Source organism: Trichoderma breve, chromosome 1, assembly GCF_028502605.1.
Source record: "Trichoderma breve strain T069 chromosome 1, whole genome shotgun sequence".
Classification (NCBI taxonomy): Eukaryota; Fungi; Ascomycota; class Sordariomycetes; order Hypocreales; family Hypocreaceae; genus Trichoderma; species Trichoderma breve.
The window spans coordinates 6,855,218-6,877,408 of record NC_079232.1 but is presented as its reverse complement, the minus strand read 5'-3'; the positions used below and the strand labels follow the sequence as shown (position 1 = coordinate 6,877,408).

The 22,191-nt window shown below is 48.8% G+C and overlaps 6 protein-coding genes across 6 annotated transcripts; 4 read left to right on the top strand and 2 right to left on the bottom strand.

The window, feature by feature from the left end:
* Positions 1–2,296: 2,296 nt before the first annotated feature.
* Positions 2,297–5,126, top strand: T069G_02004 (pectate lyase superfamily protein domain-containing protein; the record flags this gene model as incomplete). The annotated part of the gene is made up of 6 exons (XM_056169214.1): positions 2,297–2,603; positions 2,658–2,911; positions 2,979–3,107; positions 3,168–3,246; positions 3,309–4,524; positions 4,589–5,126. The coding sequence occupies 6 exons, from the start codon at positions 2,297–2,299 to the stop codon at positions 5,124–5,126; spliced, it is 2,523 nt and encodes an 840-aa protein (XP_056034530.1).
* A 666-nt stretch (positions 5,127–5,792) lies between these two features.
* Positions 5,793–9,763, top strand: T069G_02003 (dynamin family domain-containing protein; the record flags this gene model as incomplete). The annotated part of the gene is made up of 10 exons (XM_056169213.1): positions 5,793–6,183; positions 6,250–6,533; positions 6,741–7,203; positions 7,249–7,328; positions 7,383–7,754; positions 7,817–8,057; positions 8,124–8,521; positions 8,603–8,675; positions 8,748–9,100; positions 9,158–9,763. The coding sequence occupies 10 exons, from the start codon at positions 5,793–5,795 to the stop codon at positions 9,761–9,763; spliced, it is 3,261 nt and encodes a 1,086-aa protein (XP_056034529.1).
* Positions 9,764–10,079: 316 nt separating this feature from the next.
* Positions 10,080–10,952, bottom strand: T069G_02002 (uncharacterized protein; the record flags this gene model as incomplete). The annotated part of the gene is made up of 1 exon (XM_056169212.1): positions 10,080–10,952. One exon carries the CDS (start codon positions 10,950–10,952, stop codon positions 10,080–10,082), a length of 873 nt encoding a protein of 290 aa, XP_056034528.1.
* Positions 10,953–13,459: 2,507 nt separating this feature from the next.
* T069G_02001 (uncharacterized protein) lies at positions 13,460–14,200 on the top strand (the record flags this gene model as incomplete). The annotated part of the gene is made up of 1 exon (XM_056169211.1): positions 13,460–14,200. One exon carries the CDS (start codon positions 13,460–13,462, stop codon positions 14,198–14,200), a length of 741 nt encoding a protein of 246 aa, XP_056034527.1.
* A 191-nt stretch (positions 14,201–14,391) lies between these two features.
* T069G_02000 (aldo/keto reductase family domain-containing protein) lies at positions 14,392–15,494 on the bottom strand (the record flags this gene model as incomplete). The annotated part of the gene is made up of 2 exons (XM_056169210.1): positions 14,392–15,248; positions 15,314–15,494. The coding sequence occupies 2 exons, from the start codon at positions 15,492–15,494 to the stop codon at positions 14,392–14,394; spliced, it is 1,038 nt and encodes a 345-aa protein (XP_056034526.1).
* Positions 15,495–16,290: 796 nt separating this feature from the next.
* On the top strand, positions 16,291–21,201 carry T069G_01999 (ankyrin repeats (many copies) domain-containing protein; the record flags this gene model as incomplete). Its single annotated transcript, XM_056169209.1, has 6 exons — positions 16,291–16,582; positions 16,658–16,845; positions 16,902–17,502; positions 17,579–18,200; positions 18,249–18,960; positions 19,054–21,201. 6 exons carry the CDS (start codon positions 16,291–16,293, stop codon positions 21,199–21,201), a joined length of 4,563 nt encoding a protein of 1,520 aa, XP_056034525.1.
* Between the last annotated feature and the right edge of the window lie 990 nt (positions 21,202–22,191).

The window sequence follows — 22,191 nt, the reverse complement described above, 5'->3', positions numbered from 1 at the left end:
CAGCGTCAAGAATTTTTTGGGTGAACATGATTGTCGTTTCTGTGGCGAAAAGATTGCTGATGTCAAGTGAAAAGAGAAAGAGGAGGAGACATCGAGCTGCGAGCCACGTGAACAAGTACCTTCCTATGACCTGCCTACTAGAGGGTACAAAGACTTTGGACAGAACCTCTGATGAAGAGCTAGACAGAACCTCAAGCAGAGAGACTTGCTGAATAATCTTGTGCAGTTGAGACTGGAGAAAAAATTGCAAATTGAGTGCGAGTGCATGTTAGATAGTATAGCGGACATTTTTGTCCACATGGAATGCAGAATCTCAATATCTGTGTTGGTGGTCAAGGTCGATGTTGACGGTCTTCTATTCATTCTTCCTGCAGGTTGGATGACTTGCACGGTATCCGTATCTTCCTTTTTAAAGTGTTTTACTGGTATTGTGGGATACACAATTTTCGCTTGAAGCTCAAGCGAGCTCGCGTATTGCTCGTCTATTTGTATACTCTGGTGTATCTTTTCCAGCAACATCAGGCATCGGCACGCCTTTCCTTTGCCAAATTTCCTCAATCTCCATTACCTTTTTCATTTTCTTCATCTCCATTTCAATCAACGCAGCCGCCGACATCCATGTTATCAAAAGGTCAGTTAATCAGGGCGTGCGATCCGGCATTATCGCAGTACTAACAAACCAGCACTGCGCTAGATCTTGCCGCATATGATACCATTCCACACGCTCGACGCCGCACAGCATCAGCAATTACAGCCTCATGCACTGCGACTGGTTCGATATAAATTCAACTTGACTGCTCCGTGACACTCTTTAGCCAGAACCCGTTCTGTGTGCATTCTCAACACATTCACACGCGTTTCTTCAAGAGTTCTGTCCAGCCAATCGCGTCAAATGTCCAAACCGCCATCAGTTCGATGGCCCGATTGTTTACTTTTCGTGCCTGTCAATAGCTCCAAACGCTAGAGAAAATCCGGAGTTAGATCGCGTTACCCCTGAAGCCTCCCCGCTATTTCTGGTGACATTCGTCTGGCACGAGCCGGATCAACAATCGAGCCGCCGAGGATTTAACAGTAGCAATAGGCTTAAGACTTGCGATATGGCCTTGGCGATGCCTAGGATCGAGATGTGAAACAGCCGTGGAGAGCTGCCGGTGCCCTGGAACTTGCAAAAGGCACCATTGGGGTTGAACAGTCATTGATACTCTTTTATGGCTCTTGTTCGCTTCAGAAGATGAAGTGAGGCGAGGCGAGGCGAGGCATTTGCCGGCCATGTCGGAACTGCTCTTTGTTCTTTTTTTCTTCCTTTCTATTTCCCCTCTTCCTCTAATTGTCCTATCAGAAACGTCGTCGATGATTCTTCTGGCTGCCATCCTATGACATCTGGAGAAAAGCTCCCTTGGCCAACGCAAAACAAAAAACGATAGTCTCCAGCATGTCTAATTCTAGCCTCATTGTTCCAACCCTCCTCGGCCCGACTGTAGAACGATAGCCCCTATGCAGACAGACAGGCACAGACGGGTTGCTGAGGCTGACTGCTTATGAACTGACATGACCATGGGGGGAACCCAGCGTTAAGGCCTATTCTCCCCGGGCCGCCTTGCCACTTTGGTGGTTGGTCATCGAGCTTCACTGCAGGAAAACAAAACCTTTCGTATCATTTGCCAACCGCCACCGGCGAATTCACGGGCCTACTGGCGGCTTTAGTGTTCCCCAGCTGTTCTTATTCGCGGGCGCAGCTTCAGCCCATGGAAAACAGTCCGATGGAGTGTTCGGTAAAAGAGCTCCATCCATCCAAGTCCGGGGACCGTACCGAGGATTTACAGCGTATTCTTGATCCTTCCCCGCAAAGCTTACCGCCTATAACTGGGGTTGTCAGGTTTGTCTCTAGGCCTGTTCAGGGCTAGGGCTCTGCTCCGGACAGGCATTGTCATCACCATCCCCGGCTCAGGCTCTGGGGGTTGTGCTCCATCGTAGCATCATCGGATGACAGGAGCTGAGACGGGGAAACAGGGATGCCGGAATACCGTACAGGAACAGGTGCAGAGAGAGTGTGAGATGAGAAAGAATAAGACCAATGCCACAATGGACAAATTATCCCAATCAATTGGGTCGATCCCGCACCCATGTCGCTGATGGAGCTGCAATCACACTAGCTTCGACGAGCAGTTAGTTATATTAACCTCGCTTCATCCCGTCTTCAGAACACTTCGTTCCTGGGTAGTTGACTTTGGGTTCTTCTCAACCTCCCATCCTCCTTCTCTCCTCCTCCTCCTCCTCAGCGCCTCTGTCCTTCATCATGAAGGCCCTCAACCGCGGAGTCCTGCTGCCAATTCTGGCCTTGCCTCACCTTTCCCAGGCAGGCTTTGGCTCTGGTCGCCTTGTGCCCCAGATTGAAACTTTTGTTGACAGCATTCAGCAAGAGTTTGCTGCCTGGTTCGACTTCAAGGCAGACAATGGCCTGCACTCCAAGCTGCCTAGCAAGAAGCCAACGCCGCCACCACCCACACAGTACTGGCTCGATAAGATCAAGCATCAGGGTGTCGCGCCGTTTGCGGATTCGGACTACAAAGTCTTTCGCAATGTGATGGATTACGGTGCCAAAGGTGCGAATCTCCTCACTCCCCCCATGGAGACAATTCACTGATCATCTAGCTCAGGTGATGGCGTTACTGATGATACTGCTGCCATCAACCTTGCCATGACCTCGGGTGGTCGCTGCGGACCAGACAACTGCTCGTCCAGCACCGTTACTCCCGCCATTGTGTATTTCCCACCAGGCACCTACGTGGTATCATCTCCAATCATCGACTACTATTTCACCATGATGATTGGTGATGCCGTCAACTTGCCAACTCTCAAGGCCAGCCCCAATTTCGGCGGCGTTGGCCTGGGCGTTATCGATGGTGACAAGGTGTGTTTCTCTGACTTTGGCAGACATGTCCATGAATTTTTGTCAGAAGCTAATGTGAAACTTGCAGAACCATATCTGGGGCCCAACCAACATCTTCTATCGACAGGTTGCCAACTTCATCATTGATCTGACTGATGTCCCGCCTGTCAATGACCAAGGTTCTGGCCCAACTGGAATTCACTGGCCAACCGCTCAAGTATGTGCTTCATGATTATCTCTACGATCATACAAGTCATTTCTAATCCACATTGTTTAGGCTACGAGCATTCAAAACGTTCGCATCGTGATGAGCGACGCGCCAAACACTGCCCACCAGGGTATCTTTATGGAAGATGGTACGCTCCCCCCAACTCTCACCTCTGCGCGAGTTCACGAATTGCTGACTCTTTCATCACAGGCTCCGGTGGTTTCTTGACCGACATTACCTTCATCGGTGGCAAATTCGGCGCTCAATTCGGAAGCCAGCAGTTCACCATGCGCAACCTCACTTTCCACAACGCTCAGACAGCCATCCGCCAAGGCTTCGACTGGGGTTGGACATATGCGGGCATTACCATCAACAACTGCTCTGTCGGCCTTGACATGAGCGCTGTCGACGGCAACGGAGCTCTTAGTGTGGGTGGCATCACCATGATTGATTCCAGCATCTCCGACACCGACATCTTCATCAAGACCGCCAAGACCGCCACGTCCAAACCCGTGGGAGCAGGAAATCTGAACCTCGAAAACATTCAGCTTTCAAACGTTCCCATCGCAATTCAAGGCCCTACCGGAAATACTGTTCTGGCTGGCTCTACTGGTCACACCACCATCAAGGGTTATGTAACCGGCAACACCTACAATCCCCATGGCCCGACATATGTTGATGGACCAGCCACTCCGTTCCCCCGTCCATCCAGTCTCACCGTTGGAAATGGAGCTTTCTACACACGCTCAAAGCCCCTGTATGCCAACCTCGACGTCTCCGACTTCCTCAGCGCCCGCGATTTGGGTGCCAAGGGAGATGCCGTTACCGACGACACAAAGGCACTCAACGCCGCAATTGCCACCGCTGTGCGCAAAGGCAAAGTCCTCTTCGTGGATGGCGGAATCTACAAGGTCACAAGCACAATCAAGATCCCCCCTGGAGCTCGCATCGTCGGTGAAGCATTTTCCAACATTATGGGATCCGGCCCGTTCTTCTCAAAGGCATCTGCACCCCAGCCCGTCGTGCAGGTTGGACTGCCCGGCCAATTCGGACAGATTGAGTGGTCAAACATGGTGGTCAGCACACAAGGCTCTACCAGCGGTGCCATCGTGATTGAATACAACCTCGCCAGCACAGCATCCAGCCCTTCAGGCATGTGGGATGTTCACGTTAGAGTCGGTGGTTTCCAGGGCAGCAACCTGCAGCTTGCAAACTGTCCCCAGAACATTGGAAGCGACACCATCAACCCCAACTGCATCGCGGCGCATACCATGATGCACGTTACACCCGTTGCCCAGGGACTGTACATGGAGAACTGCTGGCTCTGGGCCTCTGACCACGACATTGAGGATCCTAGCCTTCGGATGATTGACGTCTACAGTGTGCGCGGCCTATTGGTTGAAAGCGCCGTTGGAAACATTTGGCTGTAAGTCCTCCAAAATCCTATCATCAAGTCACACTGAATAATTTGCTAACTCTTTTCTCTCTAGATGGGGCACTGCCGTTGAGCACAACGCCCTCTACCAATACGAATTTTCCAAGACTCAAAACGTCTTCATGGGCTTCATCCAAACCGAAACCGCCTACTACCAGCCCCATCCCAACGCAACCCAGTTCCAGTCCCCCTCCAACCTCATCACCAGCATCTTTGGCTCTACCGATCCAGACTTCAACTACTTCTGCCAAGGCCGCTCCGGTGTCTGCAAGGACGGCTGGGCGCTGCGTGTCCTCAGCTCGCGCGATATCCTCTGCTATGGCGCGGGCCTGTACTCGTTCTTCAACGATCACAGCACAACGTGCTCAAATACTGATCAGGAGAACTGCCAGACTCAGATTGTTGGAATTGATAGCGGCGCGCCAAAGTCATTGCTTAGTAGCATTTTCAGCAAGAAGAGCCAGGTTAGAGTGTACAGCTTGAACACCGTTGGTTCAGTGTCCATGGCTACGGTGCAGAACGTGGATACTGTTTTCCAGAAGGATAACACGGGACCGTTCCCACAGGGTGTATCCTTATTTGAGTCGTTGTAGTAGATATTAAAGAGCTAGAGATTTACTTGCTAGATAAAATTAATGAACAAGTTCTCGTAACACACACCACCATTTCGACGCGCTGCTCATTATCTTCCCCAAACCTGTTCAGCCGCAGCTTTAGCGCCAGATGTGACAGCTGATACGACGGATTCCAATCCCGGTCAGCTGTTTCAAGCGGGGGGAAGGAGACCAGGGTCTCGCTGCTGGTTGCATGTTTTGGTCACATTTCTTCACGAGGCAGCCTGTCACTGTTATTTGATATGTTGCCGCGGGTGGCTGTGGCAGCTCTTGGTCTGAAACAGTGAATATGTGCCAGTATTCTCGGTAGGCAGCAGCTCAACTGAAAGGAAGCTCTTCTAAGCTGCCTACTACCAGGCAGTAGATGCTAGTAGTTGGTAGCACATAAAGAGCGCAATTTTCATGTCAATAGGCAGCATCTGCATAATCTACGGATATCAGTAGAAAATAATAAAATAAAATCACTTTATCCTACTAGGTAGATAACTTGCTGTTGTTTATAGTCCCTAAGAGGATTCGGCGCTTAAGTGGCCGAGACCCCGTTCCTGCCCTCTGAGCTGAACAGTCCCTGCCTGCCATCTTTCAGCTGCACGCATCCTACCTCAAACAACCATTTTCTCTCCTCCAAACCACAACCACATCATCATGGGCGACACTACAGCCCTCGGTTCAGCGACAGCTGAGCAGCTCAACAATGCAGAAACAAGAAGACTTCTCGATACTATTGATGGCCTTCGAGATTTGAGCATTGCCGGCATCGACCTGCCCCAGATCATCGTGGTGGGCGATCAATGCTCAGGCAAGAGCTCCGTTCTAGAAGCGATATCTCGGGTTCATTTCCCCGTCAGCGATGGCATCTGCACTCGGTTTCCTACAGAGCTGGTGCTTCGAAGGGCGCCTATAGATAGCACTGACTTGAGAATTCGATATGCGACTGATGTTGATGCTGCTAATCAACCGCGCATGCCGTTTCATGAGACCGGATTCCAAAGATCGGAACTGCCCGATATCATCAGTAGAGCAAAGAAGCACATTGGTGTTTCTGATGGAAAGACAACTGGCTTCTCCAACCATGTTTTACGAGTGGAAATCTCCGGGCCAGACATTCCGTCGCTGACTCTAGTTGACCTGCCAGGAATATTCCATTCTGGGACATCGTCACAACCTCAAGAATGGAAGGCAACCGTTGACTATATGGTTGGGGACTACATGAAACAGAAAAACAGCATCATTCTCATGGTCGTATCGGCAGACCTCTCTTTGTCCAAGCATGCAATCCTCGACATGGCTCTCCAGCATGACACGGCAAGGGAGCGCACGATTGGAGTCATCACAAAAGTCGATCTCTGTCCAGGGTCAAATCTAGAAGATGAATATCTGCGTCTCGTGAGAGGGCAAGAGCCCAGTCACCAGCTTCGCCTAGGTTGGCATGTCTTACGCAACCGAGGGCCTAAAGAAGCAGAGCTAGACTTTGATCAGAGAGACGCCGAAGAGGAAAAATTTCTCAAAACAGGAGCATGGTCTGCGTTACCTCTGAGCAACCGAGGGGTGGAAAGTCTTCGGAAAAGTCTTGGTTTAGCCTTGCTCAAGCAGATCAAGAGCAGTCTGCCCGAGCTCATCAGAGACATTGATGGCAATTTGCAGAATCGCCAAAGGCGTCTCGCAAAGCTGGGAACAACGAGGACCACTTCCGACGAGATGCGTGATTATCTTCTTAGCACATCAACGGCTTTTCACAAATTGGCAGAGCATGCAGTGGAGGGAAGATATAATGATCCATTCTTCGCTACCCCCTCAGACCCAGAAGCAAGCAGCAAAGTCAAATTGCGCAAGTTGAGAGCATTGCTTCGAAACTTGAATTATGTATTTGACTTTACGATGAGGGAAAAGGGAGCCAAGTACAAGATGAACTGGGACGAACCTCAGCCCAGAGAGAACCCATTGAATGGTTTAACTGACGAGGAAATGCTGATCGATGCCTTGGGCGATATGCCTATCAATTCCGATTCATACTTCAACCTATACGACTTTCCAGATTCAGTAGTAGAAGACAAAGGTACAGCCTTTACCAGGATAGAGTCACTCGCATCGGATAGTCAAGGCGCGGAATTCTCTGGGCTACCGAGCAACGATTTCATCATGCAGCTTTTCCGAGACCAGTCTGAGCCGTGGCAACGCATAGCTCAATGCCACATAGACAATGTTGTAGAGAGAACGAGACTGTTTATTTATCAGATATTCGACTACATCTTGGAAGACGACGAGAGAACAAGAGACGCAATCTTGACCGAGTGTGTAGATCCGTTCTTCGATTCAATGAACAATACGCTCAAGGACAAACTCGACGAAATTATGCGTCCTTATACATCCGGACATGGAATCCCGCTTGAGATAGAATTCCGAGCGGGAGTATGGAGGCGCAAACTTAGGCGCATGAAATCCGATTCTGCAGATCTCCTTGATAAAAATTCTATCGCTTACAACACAACGGAGTATCGGATGCTAAAGCCTGAAGATGTTTTAAACGTCCTGATTCAAAGCGATACCAGCAATTATAGCCATTTCGGTATTGACATTGCCGTTGACATGATGTTGACACATTACCAGGTAAGTCAACACTTCTTCCTACCAACTCTACTCTTTCATGTGCTGACATTTAACAACCTAAGATGAGCCGGCGAACATTCACGGATAACGTCGTCCACCTAGTTGTCGAGAATTGCCTGATCTCAAAGCTCCCCGACATCTTGAGCGCAAGAGTCGTCACACAAATGAGCGACGAGATTGTGAAGAGACTGGTCGAAGAGTCGGACGAAGTCAAAAGAGAAAGGAGCCAACTGGCGGACGAGATTGAGAAATTGAAGACGGGTTTGCAAAGCTGCCAGCGTTCTCGGCCCAGAGACTTTTCAGGTACCCTACCAGAAGAACTGTCTGATGACGAGGTGGGAACGCACATTTTCTAATGTAATTAGATAGATTTACCAGAGGCATTTGTCGAGATGGCACCCAAGAGAGATGCGCCAAAGACAGTTGCACCAAAGACAGATTCTCCCAAGACAGACGCTCTTGAGACAGATGTTACTAAGAGAAAGATCCGAGTCAAGCTGCCTCCTGTTTCTCTGCCAGAAAGAAAAATAGCTGCTCCGAACAGCAAGTTTCTAGCGAGTTTTGAGCCCGCAACAACAGCATCTACATCTTCAACCAACAGCGGACAATCGACGACCGCTGAGTCGAGCAAGCAAGGCCAGACTTCTACAGCTCCTACTCCTACTCCTCTTCCGTTTGGTATGAGAATGGAACCCACGACGGCTGCTCCTAAATCGTCCGTCTTTGGTTCTACTACGACATCAACATCGACGGCTACGACAACTCCGGTATTCGGCTCGGTTTCTGCGTTGAAGTCTCCCCTTTCGGCATTTGGGTCCGTTGCGGCAGCACAGGGTTCTGCTGCTAAGCTGCCGGTTTTTGGTTCGACAACGGCTGCGGCGACTACTTCCACAGCATCGCCTTTTGGTTCAACGGCGACCAGTACTTCTAAGCCTTCGGCTTTTGGGTCGACGGCAGGAACTACGCCTACAACATCGGCATTCGGTTCAATAGCAACGAATACTTCCACAACGTCAGCCTTTGGCTCAACAGCAGCGACCACTTCTACACCATCGGCCTTTGGCTCAATTGCTGCGAACACTACTAGGCCGTCTGCTTTTGGTTCGATGGCAACTGGTACTTCTACAATATCAGCTTTTGGTTCAACTGCAGCAACTATTTCTACCCCCTCAGCCTTTGGTTCAACTGCTGCCACTACTTCTGCTCCATCAGCTTTTGTCTCGACAGCAACTAGTACCCCTACGCCGTCGGCCTTCGGTTCAATTGCTGCGACCACTTCAAAGCCGTCAGCTTTTGGTTCGACTGCAGCGACTACTTCTACTCCATCAGCTTTTGGTTCGACGGCGGCTAGTACTTCGACGCCATCAGTCTTGGGCTCAATGACAACTACAACCCCTGCTCAGATAAGCTCTTTCTTTGGCCCAAAGCCTGCCATTCCCTCTACAAGATCATCAATCTTCGGCTCAACAACTGCAGCTCCTCCCTTTAACTCGGCAACCACAACAGCTTCCATTATCACACCGTCGGATCTTGGTTCCAACACAACACCTGCCGTTGCTGCACCAGCATTTGGTTCTTCTTCTACACCGTCAGCTTTCGGTTCAACGGTAGGCCCTCCGAGTCGCATTGGCTTATTTGGGACGACTTATTCCATTTACGATCCTCCCGGCACGAATATTCTTACATATCAGGCTTATCTTGAACAGGACCCTGGTTACCCAGGGAATCTGATACTATCGTTTGCCAACATCGCGTGTCATGGCTGTTACAAGAGCTGGTCTGTTGATGAGCTGAGATTGGTAGATTACGCGCAGGGCAGACGACCGCCAGTAAAAGACACTGCGCCGTTTGGAAGTTCTGCGGCGTCACAGCCTCAAAGCCCGGAGGAGACATCTAGTGGATCGACTTCTCCGCCTTCGACACTGAATACGCTGATTGAGGGTACTCCGCCACCAGTTCCTCCAAAGGGGCATGCTGCTTCGGGGAGTACATCGGATCTGTTACTTTGAGGTGTGTATTTGATGGCTAGGTAGGTAGGTACTGTTGTCATGTATTGAAGTTTTTTGCGACATTGCCAATTTCGGCAGAATGTACTGATTACGGTTTACTTGTTGTATGTTCAATACAGCTACGGATGAGCAGACTTGGGGGGTTAGTTAGTATTTCCCTAGTTTTATTGTAGTAATGTAAAGTAGACATGGGAGGAATATATGGTCTATCAGAGTGAATGGCTGAAGTCCAAATAGGAATACCTCGCGTATGCATATGCCCATCCCCAAAGCAAAGACACTCGTCATGAAGGGTCACAAGTCTCTTTCGTTGTGTTCAATTTGCAACCTCATTTGCGTCTTCCTCCAATCTATACTCTGACACCTCTTCGTTCGCACGCGCAATGAAGCAGTTTCTGAATTTGGCAGCCATATCCCGCGCATTCCGAAAAGCAGCACAACCAGCAATAAAATCCTCGTAGGTGCTCGTCATATTGAAGGCTTTGAGTTCGACCATGTGGTATGCCGGCGATGCTCCGGTAGTAGAAGCCGACGCAGTGGTAAAATGGGCGTAGATTTTGAGGAGGCCATTGATATACGTTGCGGTGAAACAATGGGCGTAGTTGTCATATGGGTAATCGCCGCCATAGAAATAATTCTGCATTGCGTTCATTAATCGCGCGCCGCATGCTCCGTAATAGCATGCTTCTAGCTTTGTGGTGACGGCGTTCCCGGATGGCCTTCTAACCTCTAAGAAGAAGTTTGGAGCTACCGGGACTCGGATGTCTGTGCTCGGTATGATGATTCCACCCAGAGCGTCTCTTACTTGCTTATATACAGCAGTAAAAGGAGCTCCATTAAAATAGTCTGGTTGAAGGACTATTTCGATGTCTTCGACAAGAGGGGCTAAGTTATCCAACTCGATGTCGCCGTCATTCATGATGTCGGTGCCTGCACTGCCCTCAAGGATTGGAATTACTCTGCGCATTATTGTGCTTCTTGAGACACTGTTATTCATCTGCTGGAATATTCTGAATTCGGCTGTTGAGTCGTCTCGCATGTCGTATCTCATAACTGACAAGTCCTCCAAAATTTGGTCTAGATTGCTCGGTTTGGGGGTTGGATGGCCATTTGGATGATGGTACCCCTCAGGAAAGATGTTCTCATCAATGAGGAGTCGCTCCAGATCCTTGTGATGCGATGTGGACATGGCGGATACTCAATGATGGGCAGCTTGATCGAAGTATAGGTAACCGAGTGGTTGAATGAGTTGTTGGTTAATACAAGAAAAGGTGAAATTCTGACACAAAAAGCTATACCGGGGCTTGCGAGAGCAGATGAATGATCAAGATGTCATCTATCTAGGCAGAAATGATCCAAATAGCGAATCTTGCTGAGCCATATCAGCCAATATATGCCAGAGTTGGTTTCAATCACGCAAGCTAGCCATCTCGATTCACTACAGCGGGTAACTGCCGGTTTTTTGTCTACTATGAAGTTATTCATGGTTAATTGCTTCTGTTAGCTGGTGTCCGGTGTTTAGTGTTTGTCATTTGTTGATTTATTTACTGTCCTGTGAATCCTGTGCAGATCGCGTATCCTTCTAGTGACTGCATTATGGCTGCTATCAAGTCACCATCACTTATATGAATAAATGCGTCTTTATCGCTGCTGTTAATTTTCCAAGGAACCCTTGATTTAGAACATCTTTCTACATCGGAATCAAAGGCTCAAACATCACCTACACCTCATTACTCCGACTGGTTTGTACGTAGAGCAAATTTGGCAGCTGTAAATCGGTGGTAAAGGGTAGGCACGTCCCGATAACCGATGATCAGTGATGCACGCACTTTCATTGGCTGTCGTATACATTACGTAAGCCTCATTCGACTCCAACTGACTCTCTCCTTCCTGCATCTCGAATCTGCTCATTCTCATCATCATCCAAAGACAGTAAGTACGACTGCCAAACCCACCGAATTTTCTCATAATTTTCTTCATTAGCGACTCATTTGTGTCTCGTTCATGCCACCTGTTAGAGCCTTGATTCAACTTTTCGCCTCTGAGCCAGCGTCATCGTTGCCTAGCCTGACGATATAATGCTAGAGTCCAGATGAGACACTCTTGAGCATTGCTTCTCTGTCTGGAGAGACTCTTCACACTGCACATTCATTTCTCTTTGAAGAAATCACCGAAATGAGCCCATCAACTCCCGCAAGAATAGAGCGCCGGAAGCTCCGGAGAGGCACGACAAGCTGCTGGGAATGCAAACGGCGCAAGACTCGGTGCCATTTTGAGCAGAGCAGCTCAGGCGCCTGCGTGTCTTGTAAGCGTCGCGGATCCAAGTGCGTCCTTCAGCATATTGAGGAGTGTTTGGGGACACAGGCAGCAGAGCAGCCGAATCATCATGCAAATGCTGGAGAGCGGATGGAACACCTCGAGGGCATCGTTGATCAACTTGTACATCAGTCAACCACTCCCAGTGCCTCGAACCATTGCCTCTTAGGTCGGAGCGACCCAGCACAGCAGGTTCAGGGGTCGGCAGGTTCTTCCAACCCTCCACGCAGGCTCCTCCCCAAGTTGGACAAGGCGCCAGCAAGGATTTCTCCTTCCTCACTCAACAATGGATCCAAGTCGTTGATCTCATCAGCACATCCATCTTTCCTCCCGCCAGACCCAACTAGTGGCTCGCCTCGATGCAGTTCACTCACTCTCCTATTGCAATCCATCCTCCCGTCTGTCAGCATCACCACTCGTATCATGCATCACAACAAGGTGTTGATGATGTCTATGCATGTGTTTCGAGGCCTGTCCACTGATCCTTTTCGACTTGCTGCTCCTCCTCGCCAAATAACCCACCCAACATCTTCAACGCCAAATCCCAAACCAATTGACCTGGCCCGGAGCCTCTTTCAACTCGCCATTTGCCTCCAGCAGTCAGAACGAACATCTGATATTTCCGAATTGTGCCTTGATCGCTCCAATACTGACGTTGCAGACCAATATTTTGAGGCTGCTTCCCGCTACGTCACCTCACAAGACGCGCTTGTCGTCTCGCCTGAAGGGATAGAGACTTTGATGCTCGAAGGTTTATACCATGTTTCTACAGGCCAGACGCGACTGGCATGGCTCGTGTTCCGCCGAGCCTTGAGTATTGCTCAGCTGATGGGCCTGCACATACCACAGGTACGGCGACAAAATAAGCAACGCAAAGCTACCAATGGCCAAACACCAATATGCCTCAAGACTCTATGGTTTCGGCTCATATTCATGGATCGTTATATGGCTTTGGTGCTCTGCCTTCCAATGTCCGTTAAAGATGATAGTTTTATGCAAGACTTCGTGCCAACAGAGCCTCATGAGAAAATGGAGCGCATTCAGGCCGTTCTTACAAGTCGCATCATATCTAGAAACGAATTGATGCAACACGGGCAACTGACAGACGAGCTCTTCTATAACCATTACAACGAGACCAAAGACATCGATTACGAGTTGAAGCAGGCGGCGCGATCTTTTCCCGCAGATTGGTGGGCTTTTCCACGACTCAAAGATGCGAATACGAATGCAGAGCTAAAGGACATGACTGTCAAGGTCGTTCTTCAATTACATTACTACAATCTTGTGCTGTTACTTCACCTACCATATGTTTTGCCGCGTATCAGAGATTGTCTTACCGACGAGGCAACGCCAGACTATACAAATTCTAAAATCTCCGCCATGTTTGCAAGCCGCGAACTACTCACCCGCTCTATTGTCCCGATCGGTCGCAACCGCGTGACACCTTCGAACCGCGGAAACTCTCTCAAAATCATTCTTTCTGCTCTGACTCTTCTGCTGTCCCACTTAGACAGTCATCGCCTAGGCCGCGAGAATACTGTTGACCATCAACGTCCAGGAGATTTGCTGCTAGTTGAGCGCGCTATCAGCAGCTTGGACATTGTGTCTCATAAACATGATGATGTTCTGTGTGCCTCTGCGGCACAAGCCTTGAAGAAATTAAGCGCTATTGAGGCATCTGCTGCAGATGGGTTGGGTTACAGGGCATGGAGCGAGCCCAGCGAGGTGATGGAAATGGAGTGCACTGTTCGAGAAGAAGCAGGCAACATCGAAATGGAGTTTCCATATATGGGAACTGTTCATATTCTGCGACAAGATTCTCAACAAGGGGCACCGAGCAATATTATCGGATCCCGCACAGGAGCAGAGACAGGGAATTTGGATGGTAGTCTTCTGGCTTCTTCTTGGGCATGGGATGATTCTCCATTGTCCTTGTTGCCTGAGCTGGCCTCTACTGCCTCGAGTGTCGACGACGCACACGACGCATTCCACAGTATGCTGTCCTCTACTCATGGCATGCAAGAGACGTGGAGTCTCCAAAGCGGCAATCTCAAGTGTATAGACGAGATTCCAGAACCGCAACGATTTTTACAAGACCTGGATTTCAGGGATGGGATTTGAATGGTCAATCACTGACACTAGAACAATGTCAATGTTAATTTACACCCTCTCTGTTCACATGATCAACAGCAACTATGAGAGTCTCCCTACTGAGCACATAGAGCTGGTCAAAAACCTAGCATGGCATATATTGACTAAATACTGCTACATACCCTCCTCTTTTCATACAGTACAGCCACGTCCATATGCAATTATGCCTCCAGCGGTGGAGTGTCACCAAAGATGTTTACACCGGGAACCTTGTCATGAATTCGGGCTCCAAAAACTTCCTTTCCAACATTGCGAATGGCTTGCTCTTCTTCTGCAGTCAGGCTGACGCTCATGGCTCCGAGGTTTTCACTAAGTCTGTGTGCCTTTGTTGTTCCGGGAATAGCAAAGATGTCATCGCCCTGCGCCAGGACCCACGCCAGTGCCAGCTGGGTTGGAGTGACGCCCTTGGTTTTTGCGATTTCGGAAATCTTTGCGACGACTGCCAAGTTCTTCTCGAGGTTTTCATCGTTGAATCGAGGCAGCATGGTTCGGATGTCGCCTGCTTTGGTAAGATCCTCCTTCGATGAAATGGATCCGGTAAGAAGCCCTCTTCCAAGAGGACTGTATGCTACCACGGCGATTCCGAGTTCTCGAGCAGCCTCAAGGAAGCGACGCTCAGGCGATTCAATCTCCACAGAAAACGGGTTGTACTCCATCTGGACAGCTGCAATGGGGTGGATCGCAGAAGCACGGCGGAGCGTGTCAGCACTGCACTCGCTCAGGCCAAGGTGGTGAATCTTTCCCTCGTTCTTGAGTTCGACCATGACCTGGATCGTCTTTTCAATCGGCGTGACCTTGTCGAGGTGGTGAACGTAGAGCAAGTCAACAAATGGCAGTCCGAGTCGCTTCAACGACTTTTCGACAGCTTGCCGGCAGTATTCCGGAGAAGAGTCGACCTTGATGCTTCGGCCTTGTACTTGGATACCGAATTTGGTGGAGAGAAAGATGTTTTCACGCTTTCCCGGGTTGGCGGCGAACCATTTTCCCAGGAGATCCTCGCAGTCGCCATACATGTCGGCTTTTGTATGAAGATTTATTAGCCAGCGTGTCATGAGTATCTAAGTTGGTTTGCTACTGGCTCACCTGTGTCCCAGTATCTCTCGCCCATCTCATATGCCTTGTCCAAGAAAGCCAAACGCTCTTCGTCTGGAGCGGGCAGGCCGTAGTGTCCGCTCAGACCCATGAGGCCGAGGCCGAGACGAGGGATTTGAGGCCCATTCTTACCCAACGCTCGAGTAACAATCTTGGGAACTGCTTGAGACATTGCTGTTATCTTTTATTGTCAAATTTGTTGCGGTAGAATGTTGTTGTTTGCTGCTTCTAACAAACCAAAAGAGCGTCGGGATAGCCACCCTTTTATACGAGTGGCCATCTCGCCAAAGAGCTCGGCACAAGTCGCCTTGTTACACAATTGAGGAGGCATTTACAAATATTTCGGCATTATTTCCGCCAATCTCCATGAACTGTTTGCCGTTGCTTTCGAGATTTCGACTCCGTGGTTGGACCGGAGATCGAATAAGTGAAGCCAACTGACCAATCAGCTTTCTTCCGCCGAGATTCCTTGGGAGACAGCCAATCAGCGTTCTTCCGCCGTTAAAGCCGTCGCAGCTCCGATCTGCTCTAATTGCCAATGTTCATTTGGCCTCATCGGCCGGATCAATTGCTATGGAGTACCTAGTCGAAGAACATCCAGTCACTTCAATAATCTCTGGTCTTTTACCGAATATTAACTTATTCGTCCAACTTCAGGTTTTCCACCAAATACCATTCGCTAGGGAAAGATAGAATTGATCAGCGACCAACCGTTAGGCCATCAATCATGCGCGCTGACTGGACCACCAATCGGCTAATCCATACAAAACCCTGTCCAATGAGTATTGCAGTTATCATTGTTACTGGTTCATCGAGGCTGAACATGCAGGAAGTCTTGGATGATTGGGCAGCAAGGCGCTCACATTTATTTTCCCCACTCCCGAATTTTTCCTGCTGCAACATTATTTGCAGCTAGAAATACTATATATATATGAGCAAGCAATCAGTCCGCATTCACTGCAGCAGCAATGGGCCGCAGAGATCGGTTCAAGGAGCGCTTCTCCAGGGTTTTTGGCAGTGGAACTAGCAGTGGAACTGACACCGCAGATACGAATGGACATCAATTACACCGACAGCAGGTTGAGAGTAGGGAACCTAATGAACCACCAGACGGTACGGATGGGGTAAACAAATCGCCCGAAAACTTCAGGGGTCGCCAAATTCTGGATACACCAATTCGAGAGCTGTGGAACATGGCATACGAGAAGCTCGGAGAGCAGGATGGTGCACTCATCGCAGACTATGAAGCCAAGCTCACTGGCAGCGTTACAGCTGGCTTAGGGCAAACCTTCAATCTGAAACAAAATAGGCGAGAGTGGATGCAAGCAATCTTAGAAAGCAAAATGGAAGAAGTCAACAAAGATGAGTTGAAACCCGGATCAGGAAACTTTAGAACTCAAGCAAAAGGCGCTATGCAGCTTGTATTGAACATTGTCAATTCAGCCAACGACTACATCAGCAACGCCGCAAGCTCTAACCCCTATACCTCAATTGCTTGGACTGGAGTCAGCTTTCTTCTGCCAGTGGGTTAAGTCGCAATATCTTTCCTGCTGATTCAATACTTACCAAACAACTGTAGCTTCTCACGAATATGTCGGAAGAGAAGACTACCCTAGCGAAAGGGTTAGAGTATGTCGCTTCTCTTATTGTGCAAAGCCAAATGAGAGAAGAACTTTATGTCGAATGCTATGAGTCTGGAACACACAATCATGATAGATTCCGGCAGTCTCACACTCAGTACAGGACTGCCTTAGAAGAGCTCTATATACACATTCTGAGATTCCAGGTTACGGCTTGTTGTCACTACGCAAAAAGCTCTGCTCTCCGTCACGCTCTTGATGCTGTGAAATGGAAAGACTGGGATTTACTGATTGACGAGATTCGCGAACATGAGCGCAATTTTGCTGCCGCCGAAGTAACATGGCGTGACATACAGCGCTATGAGGAGCATTTGACAACAATAGACACGTTCTCACAGATGAATGCAAAACTTTCCGCTTTAGAAGATCGCGAGTTTGCTGATCTGCTAAAATGGCTATGCGATGTTGACCCCTCTTCAATATACAATACAGGGCTTGATAGACGAGAGGCCGGCACGTGTGAATGGTTGATCAAGAATAGTGAGGAATTCAAGACTTGGGAGACGAGTGACGGGTCATTGTTATGGCTCCATGGCAAGGGTATGTTGGCCTTTATGTTTGAGCCGCTTAATGACAATCGTGTTATTGGTCAAGATTTGGAACTGACTCCTGACAGCCGGGTCCGGGAAATCGATATTGAGTTCTTCTGTCATTAAACACCTTCGAGATAAATATGTATCGGAACCGTCGACTGTGGTATCATACTTCTACTTTAGCTTCAGCGACCCGGAGAAACAAAAGGTTGATGTCATGCTCGCATCCCTCACTAAGCAAATCTGCTCTCGACAGACTCAGAGGTCACAATTAACCGCACGCCTCCGACAGTACAAACTCAACGGCCAACGCCCAGATACCGAGACGCTTGAGGCAGTGTTAATTGCATCCGCATCAGAATTCGCTAATGTGTATATCGTTATTGATGCTCTTGATGAGTGCCCACTACTTAATGAGCAACGGGCAAAGCTGCTCAAGAGTTTACGGCGTATACTTGCAATTGCACCTAGCAAATTCCACTTTTTCTTCACAAGCCGGAAAGAACCAGATATCGACGATAAAATACGCCCCATCTTATCCTCAACAGATAAGAACGAAATTGACTTATTAGCTCGCCAGCAGACAATCAACAGGGATATCAATCACTACATTGACTCTCAGCTTAACGGTGATGAGTATAAATCTTGGCCGCAGAGCGTAAAGGAAGAAGCGAGAGAATCACTCGTAGGGAAAGCTGACTGCATGTAAGTTTCGGTTTCTGGTTCATGTATAGCGGCCATCTCAATTAATAGTGTATCAAGGTTCCAATATGTCCGGCTTCAGTTAGAAGCACTCCAGAGTCTCTCATCCGAATCTGACATACGAGAGGCGCTTCTGAATCTCCCCATTGGACTTGACGCTACTTATAATAGAGTTCTAGAGAGTATCCCACCAACTTTCCAAGAACGAGTCATACACTCACTTAAATGGCTCGCCTTTTCGAAAAGAGTCTTGCACATCGAAGAACTCGCCGAGATATTCACTATCCGCCAGCATAATAATACTATTACCTTCAATGAGACAGAACGCCCTTTCACTCCTGCAGACATTCTGAAGTACTTCTCCGGTCTAGTTATCGCCCAAGAGGACAGGTTTTCTGAGTATGAGGAAACCAGCACTCAAGTCCGGCTTGTCCATTTCTCTCTGAAAGAGTATTTAATTTCCGAGAGAATTCAGCAAGGCCCTAGCAAGGCCTTCTCATTTATAGAGCTTGATGCTGAGCTTTCTATTGTGCGGTCATGCCTTGCCTATCTGAATCATTTGAACAACTGGCTTGCGAGTTACACTTCACCTTCTCTCAATGGCGACGTCGTGAACAAATCAAATCCCTTGGCGAGATACGCAGCACATTACTGGATGACCCACCTGGAGGGGATTCAACGAGTGTCATGGTCACCTGAGATCGAAAGTGACGCGATGAGTGCACTGGCTGTTCATAGCCGAAGTCTACTCACCCTACTCATCGTAAGCGATGATGAAAGGGAATATATAATGAAGCCATACTGTTATACAGCCCAGGGTGGCCATTTTCAACTGACTGAAATGTTGATTCATCAGAAGTCCGGTGCCAATAAGTACGTTACGTCTGAAGAGCTGGATGAAGCACTGCAGCAAATGGCCTGTATAGGATCGATAGATATGATGCAGGTTTTTCTCGAAGCAGGCGCAGATATCAATGCGCAATGTGGTACATATGGCTCGGCTCTGCAAGCAGCTGCGGCAGAGGGACATTTGGATGCGATCAAGTTTCTTGTGAACCGCGGAGCCGATGTCAACAATTCTTCGAAAAAGGGCGAATGTTTGCTCACATGCATGCCTGAGGAGTCAAACGAGCAACTGCAGTTTCTCCTTGAGAGTGGTGCTAATATAAACATGCAAAACAAGCACGGTGGGACAGCACTTCACAAGGCTATAATGCACGGTCACGATGCAAATGTTGATCTACTATTAAGAAGAGGCGCCGATGTAAATGTTTTAGCCAATGATGGCACGCCACTCCAGATTGCGTGTTCAACTCGACTATCATATTCCTCCGACAGGATGACACTGAGGAAAGTACCGCTATACGTGAAGAGGCTGTTGCAGTGCAATGCGGATCCGAACCTTCGGAATGGAGATGGGATCACAGCGCTAGAGATTGCGTGCGATAACGAAGTCCTATTCCCCAACTACCGAGTGGCAATGGAGATAATACAACTTCTAGTCGAAAACGGAACAATTGAAGAGGGGACTATTATACAGGGCTTTGTTGTTAATGAGGACGATCGCGATGATTGGGATTGGATGCAGGAGGGACAATGGGGAGAAGGGCGTCCTGTAAGGAAGTCAGCAGTCGAGGTGTTGAAGCTGCTTCTTGAGAATGGCGCCAGGATCGACGAGCCTCCAGCTTTACACACGGCCTGCATATGGAGAGACAAAGAAAGGGTTCGTTGGCTACTGGACCAAGGCGCTGACGTGAACGCGAAGAGCGATTCGCATGGCACACCACTGCATGCTGTTTTGACTCACACTATATATGGTGGCCAAGTAACGCCATTCTTTGGAGGTGCCTTCAGTTCGAATCAGGAAATAAGTGAAGAGACTGTGCCGATTATACAGTTGCTCATAAACGAAGGGGCCCAGGTTAACCAAGTCGGTGGAGAACATGGCACTGCTCTCCAGGCTGCCTGCTACAACGACGCGCTCAATTTGGAGGTAGTCCGTTGTCTGCTCGAACATGGCGCTGATGTGAATGCAAAAGGGGAGGAATATGAAACAGCACTTATAGCTACATGTGCAACTCGTAGAGAAGTAGACTTGGTTCGGCTACTCCTCGAACACGGCGCTGATGCTAATGCGGAGGGGGGAGAATATGGAACAGCTCTTGCAAGCGCCTGCAAAAGAGGAGCCCCTGAGTTGGTGCGACTGTTGATTGAATACGGAGCAAATATCCACCAGCGGGACTATGCGGCCTGGGACGCGGCCGCTCGGATACCACTATATCCTTTCGAAACGCCGAAACTTCCACAGAATTGGGATGGCATCGAGATGCTGGAACTTCTGTTTGAAGTAACTGATACCAATCACCGGCGTGGGGGGCTCGCCGCTGCTCTAAATGCCACAATAGAGATGTGTGATCTACGAAAAGAGATACCAAAGCGGAGATGGCACGAAAGAATCTACTGGCTACTTGAACATGGCGCCGATGTCAATGCCAAGGGTGGCAAATATGGCTTCGCACTTCAGACGGCATGTGTGAGAGAACCCGAGCTTCTTGATCTCAGGGATATCGATGCCAACTCCTTCATAACAAAATTCCTTCTCGAGCAGTGCCCAAATATCAATGTCAACATACAAGGAGGTATCTTCGGGTCAGCTCTCCAGGCAGCGGCTTTCTCAGGCCAGACGGAGTCAGTTAGGCTGCTATTGGATAGAGGGGCCGATGTTGACGCACGCGGTGGGAAATGCGGCAGTGCGTTGAACGCGGCAATCTTTCGCGGCTATTGGGATATTGTTGAGATTCTTCTTCAAAGGGGGGCTACACCGGATTATTGTTTGCAGCAGCAGCCTGACGAAGAGTGGCTTCAACGTGTTAGAGAGAAGTGGTCAGAAGAAATGGAAGAGGGGTGGCGTAAACGTGTTCGAGAAGTGGATTGCCGATGTGCTATTGCGAGATATAGAAAGTTTTGGGAGGTTGAGAGTGGCTCTGCAACTGGGACTAAATAAAGCAGTTAGAAGGGTTTCGAGTAACCAGAGCTATAACTTGTGCCTGGAACTGCATGAGAAGAAGCTTGCAGGGTTGGATGAAGCGGCTGCAGACGCTCCAGGCAGTTGGAGATGAATCAAGCATTGATGTTGTTGAAGAAAGTTTATGGCATGTGGACAAAGAGTAGCCGGTTCGCGACGAAACTGATGGAGTCGAAACAGCATTCCCATTGATATCTTGAGATGCATAGAATAGATGGAGAATGGCGTTCATCGGGATGCTGGTGTTGAGTCCATTGGCATACATGCATTCTACAATCACAATCTTTTATTCGATATACCGTCACATTGTCATCATGAATACTATCGTGTTGTACCTTCTCTCTCGCTTATTATCCTAAGATTGGGGTTGATGCTGCTATCGTCACGGGATCGGGTCACTACACCAAAACCACAGCTTCTTTCCCTCTCAAACCAAAATCATAGTCTTTACAACTCACAGTCGTCAGCCCCATTTCCGAAATCCCTCCAACAATCTTCTGCTATGCACTTCTTTCCACGCCTATGATTGTTCGATGCCGCAAATTGCCGGAATGTGCAACTTTTCCTCTACCCAGTGAATAACCGCTCTTGACCCAAATGAACCAGGTATTTCGTGAGTCTTTTGCAATTCAAAATTATTTCTTCGAAGAACTAACAAATCAACGCCAAAAACACTCAATCTGAATCATACTTTGATCTCCATCTCGAGCCGCGTTGCTTCTAAGATTCTCAAAGAGAACCAGAGCACGACAAAGCCTTGTGGAAAACAAGCGCCAGACCCCTCAATCGCTGAATCTGTCTTGCATCTACCAGAGTCTGTTCAAGGTACGTTTACCTCGGCTCTGTTACTACATAATGCCATTTTCACAAAGCTGCTCATCTACAATATACTAATCAGAGTGTATGATTATTCAACTGCGCAAGTGCCCATCGTGTTGGAATTGGTGCTGATTTCGGTGCAACTAACAG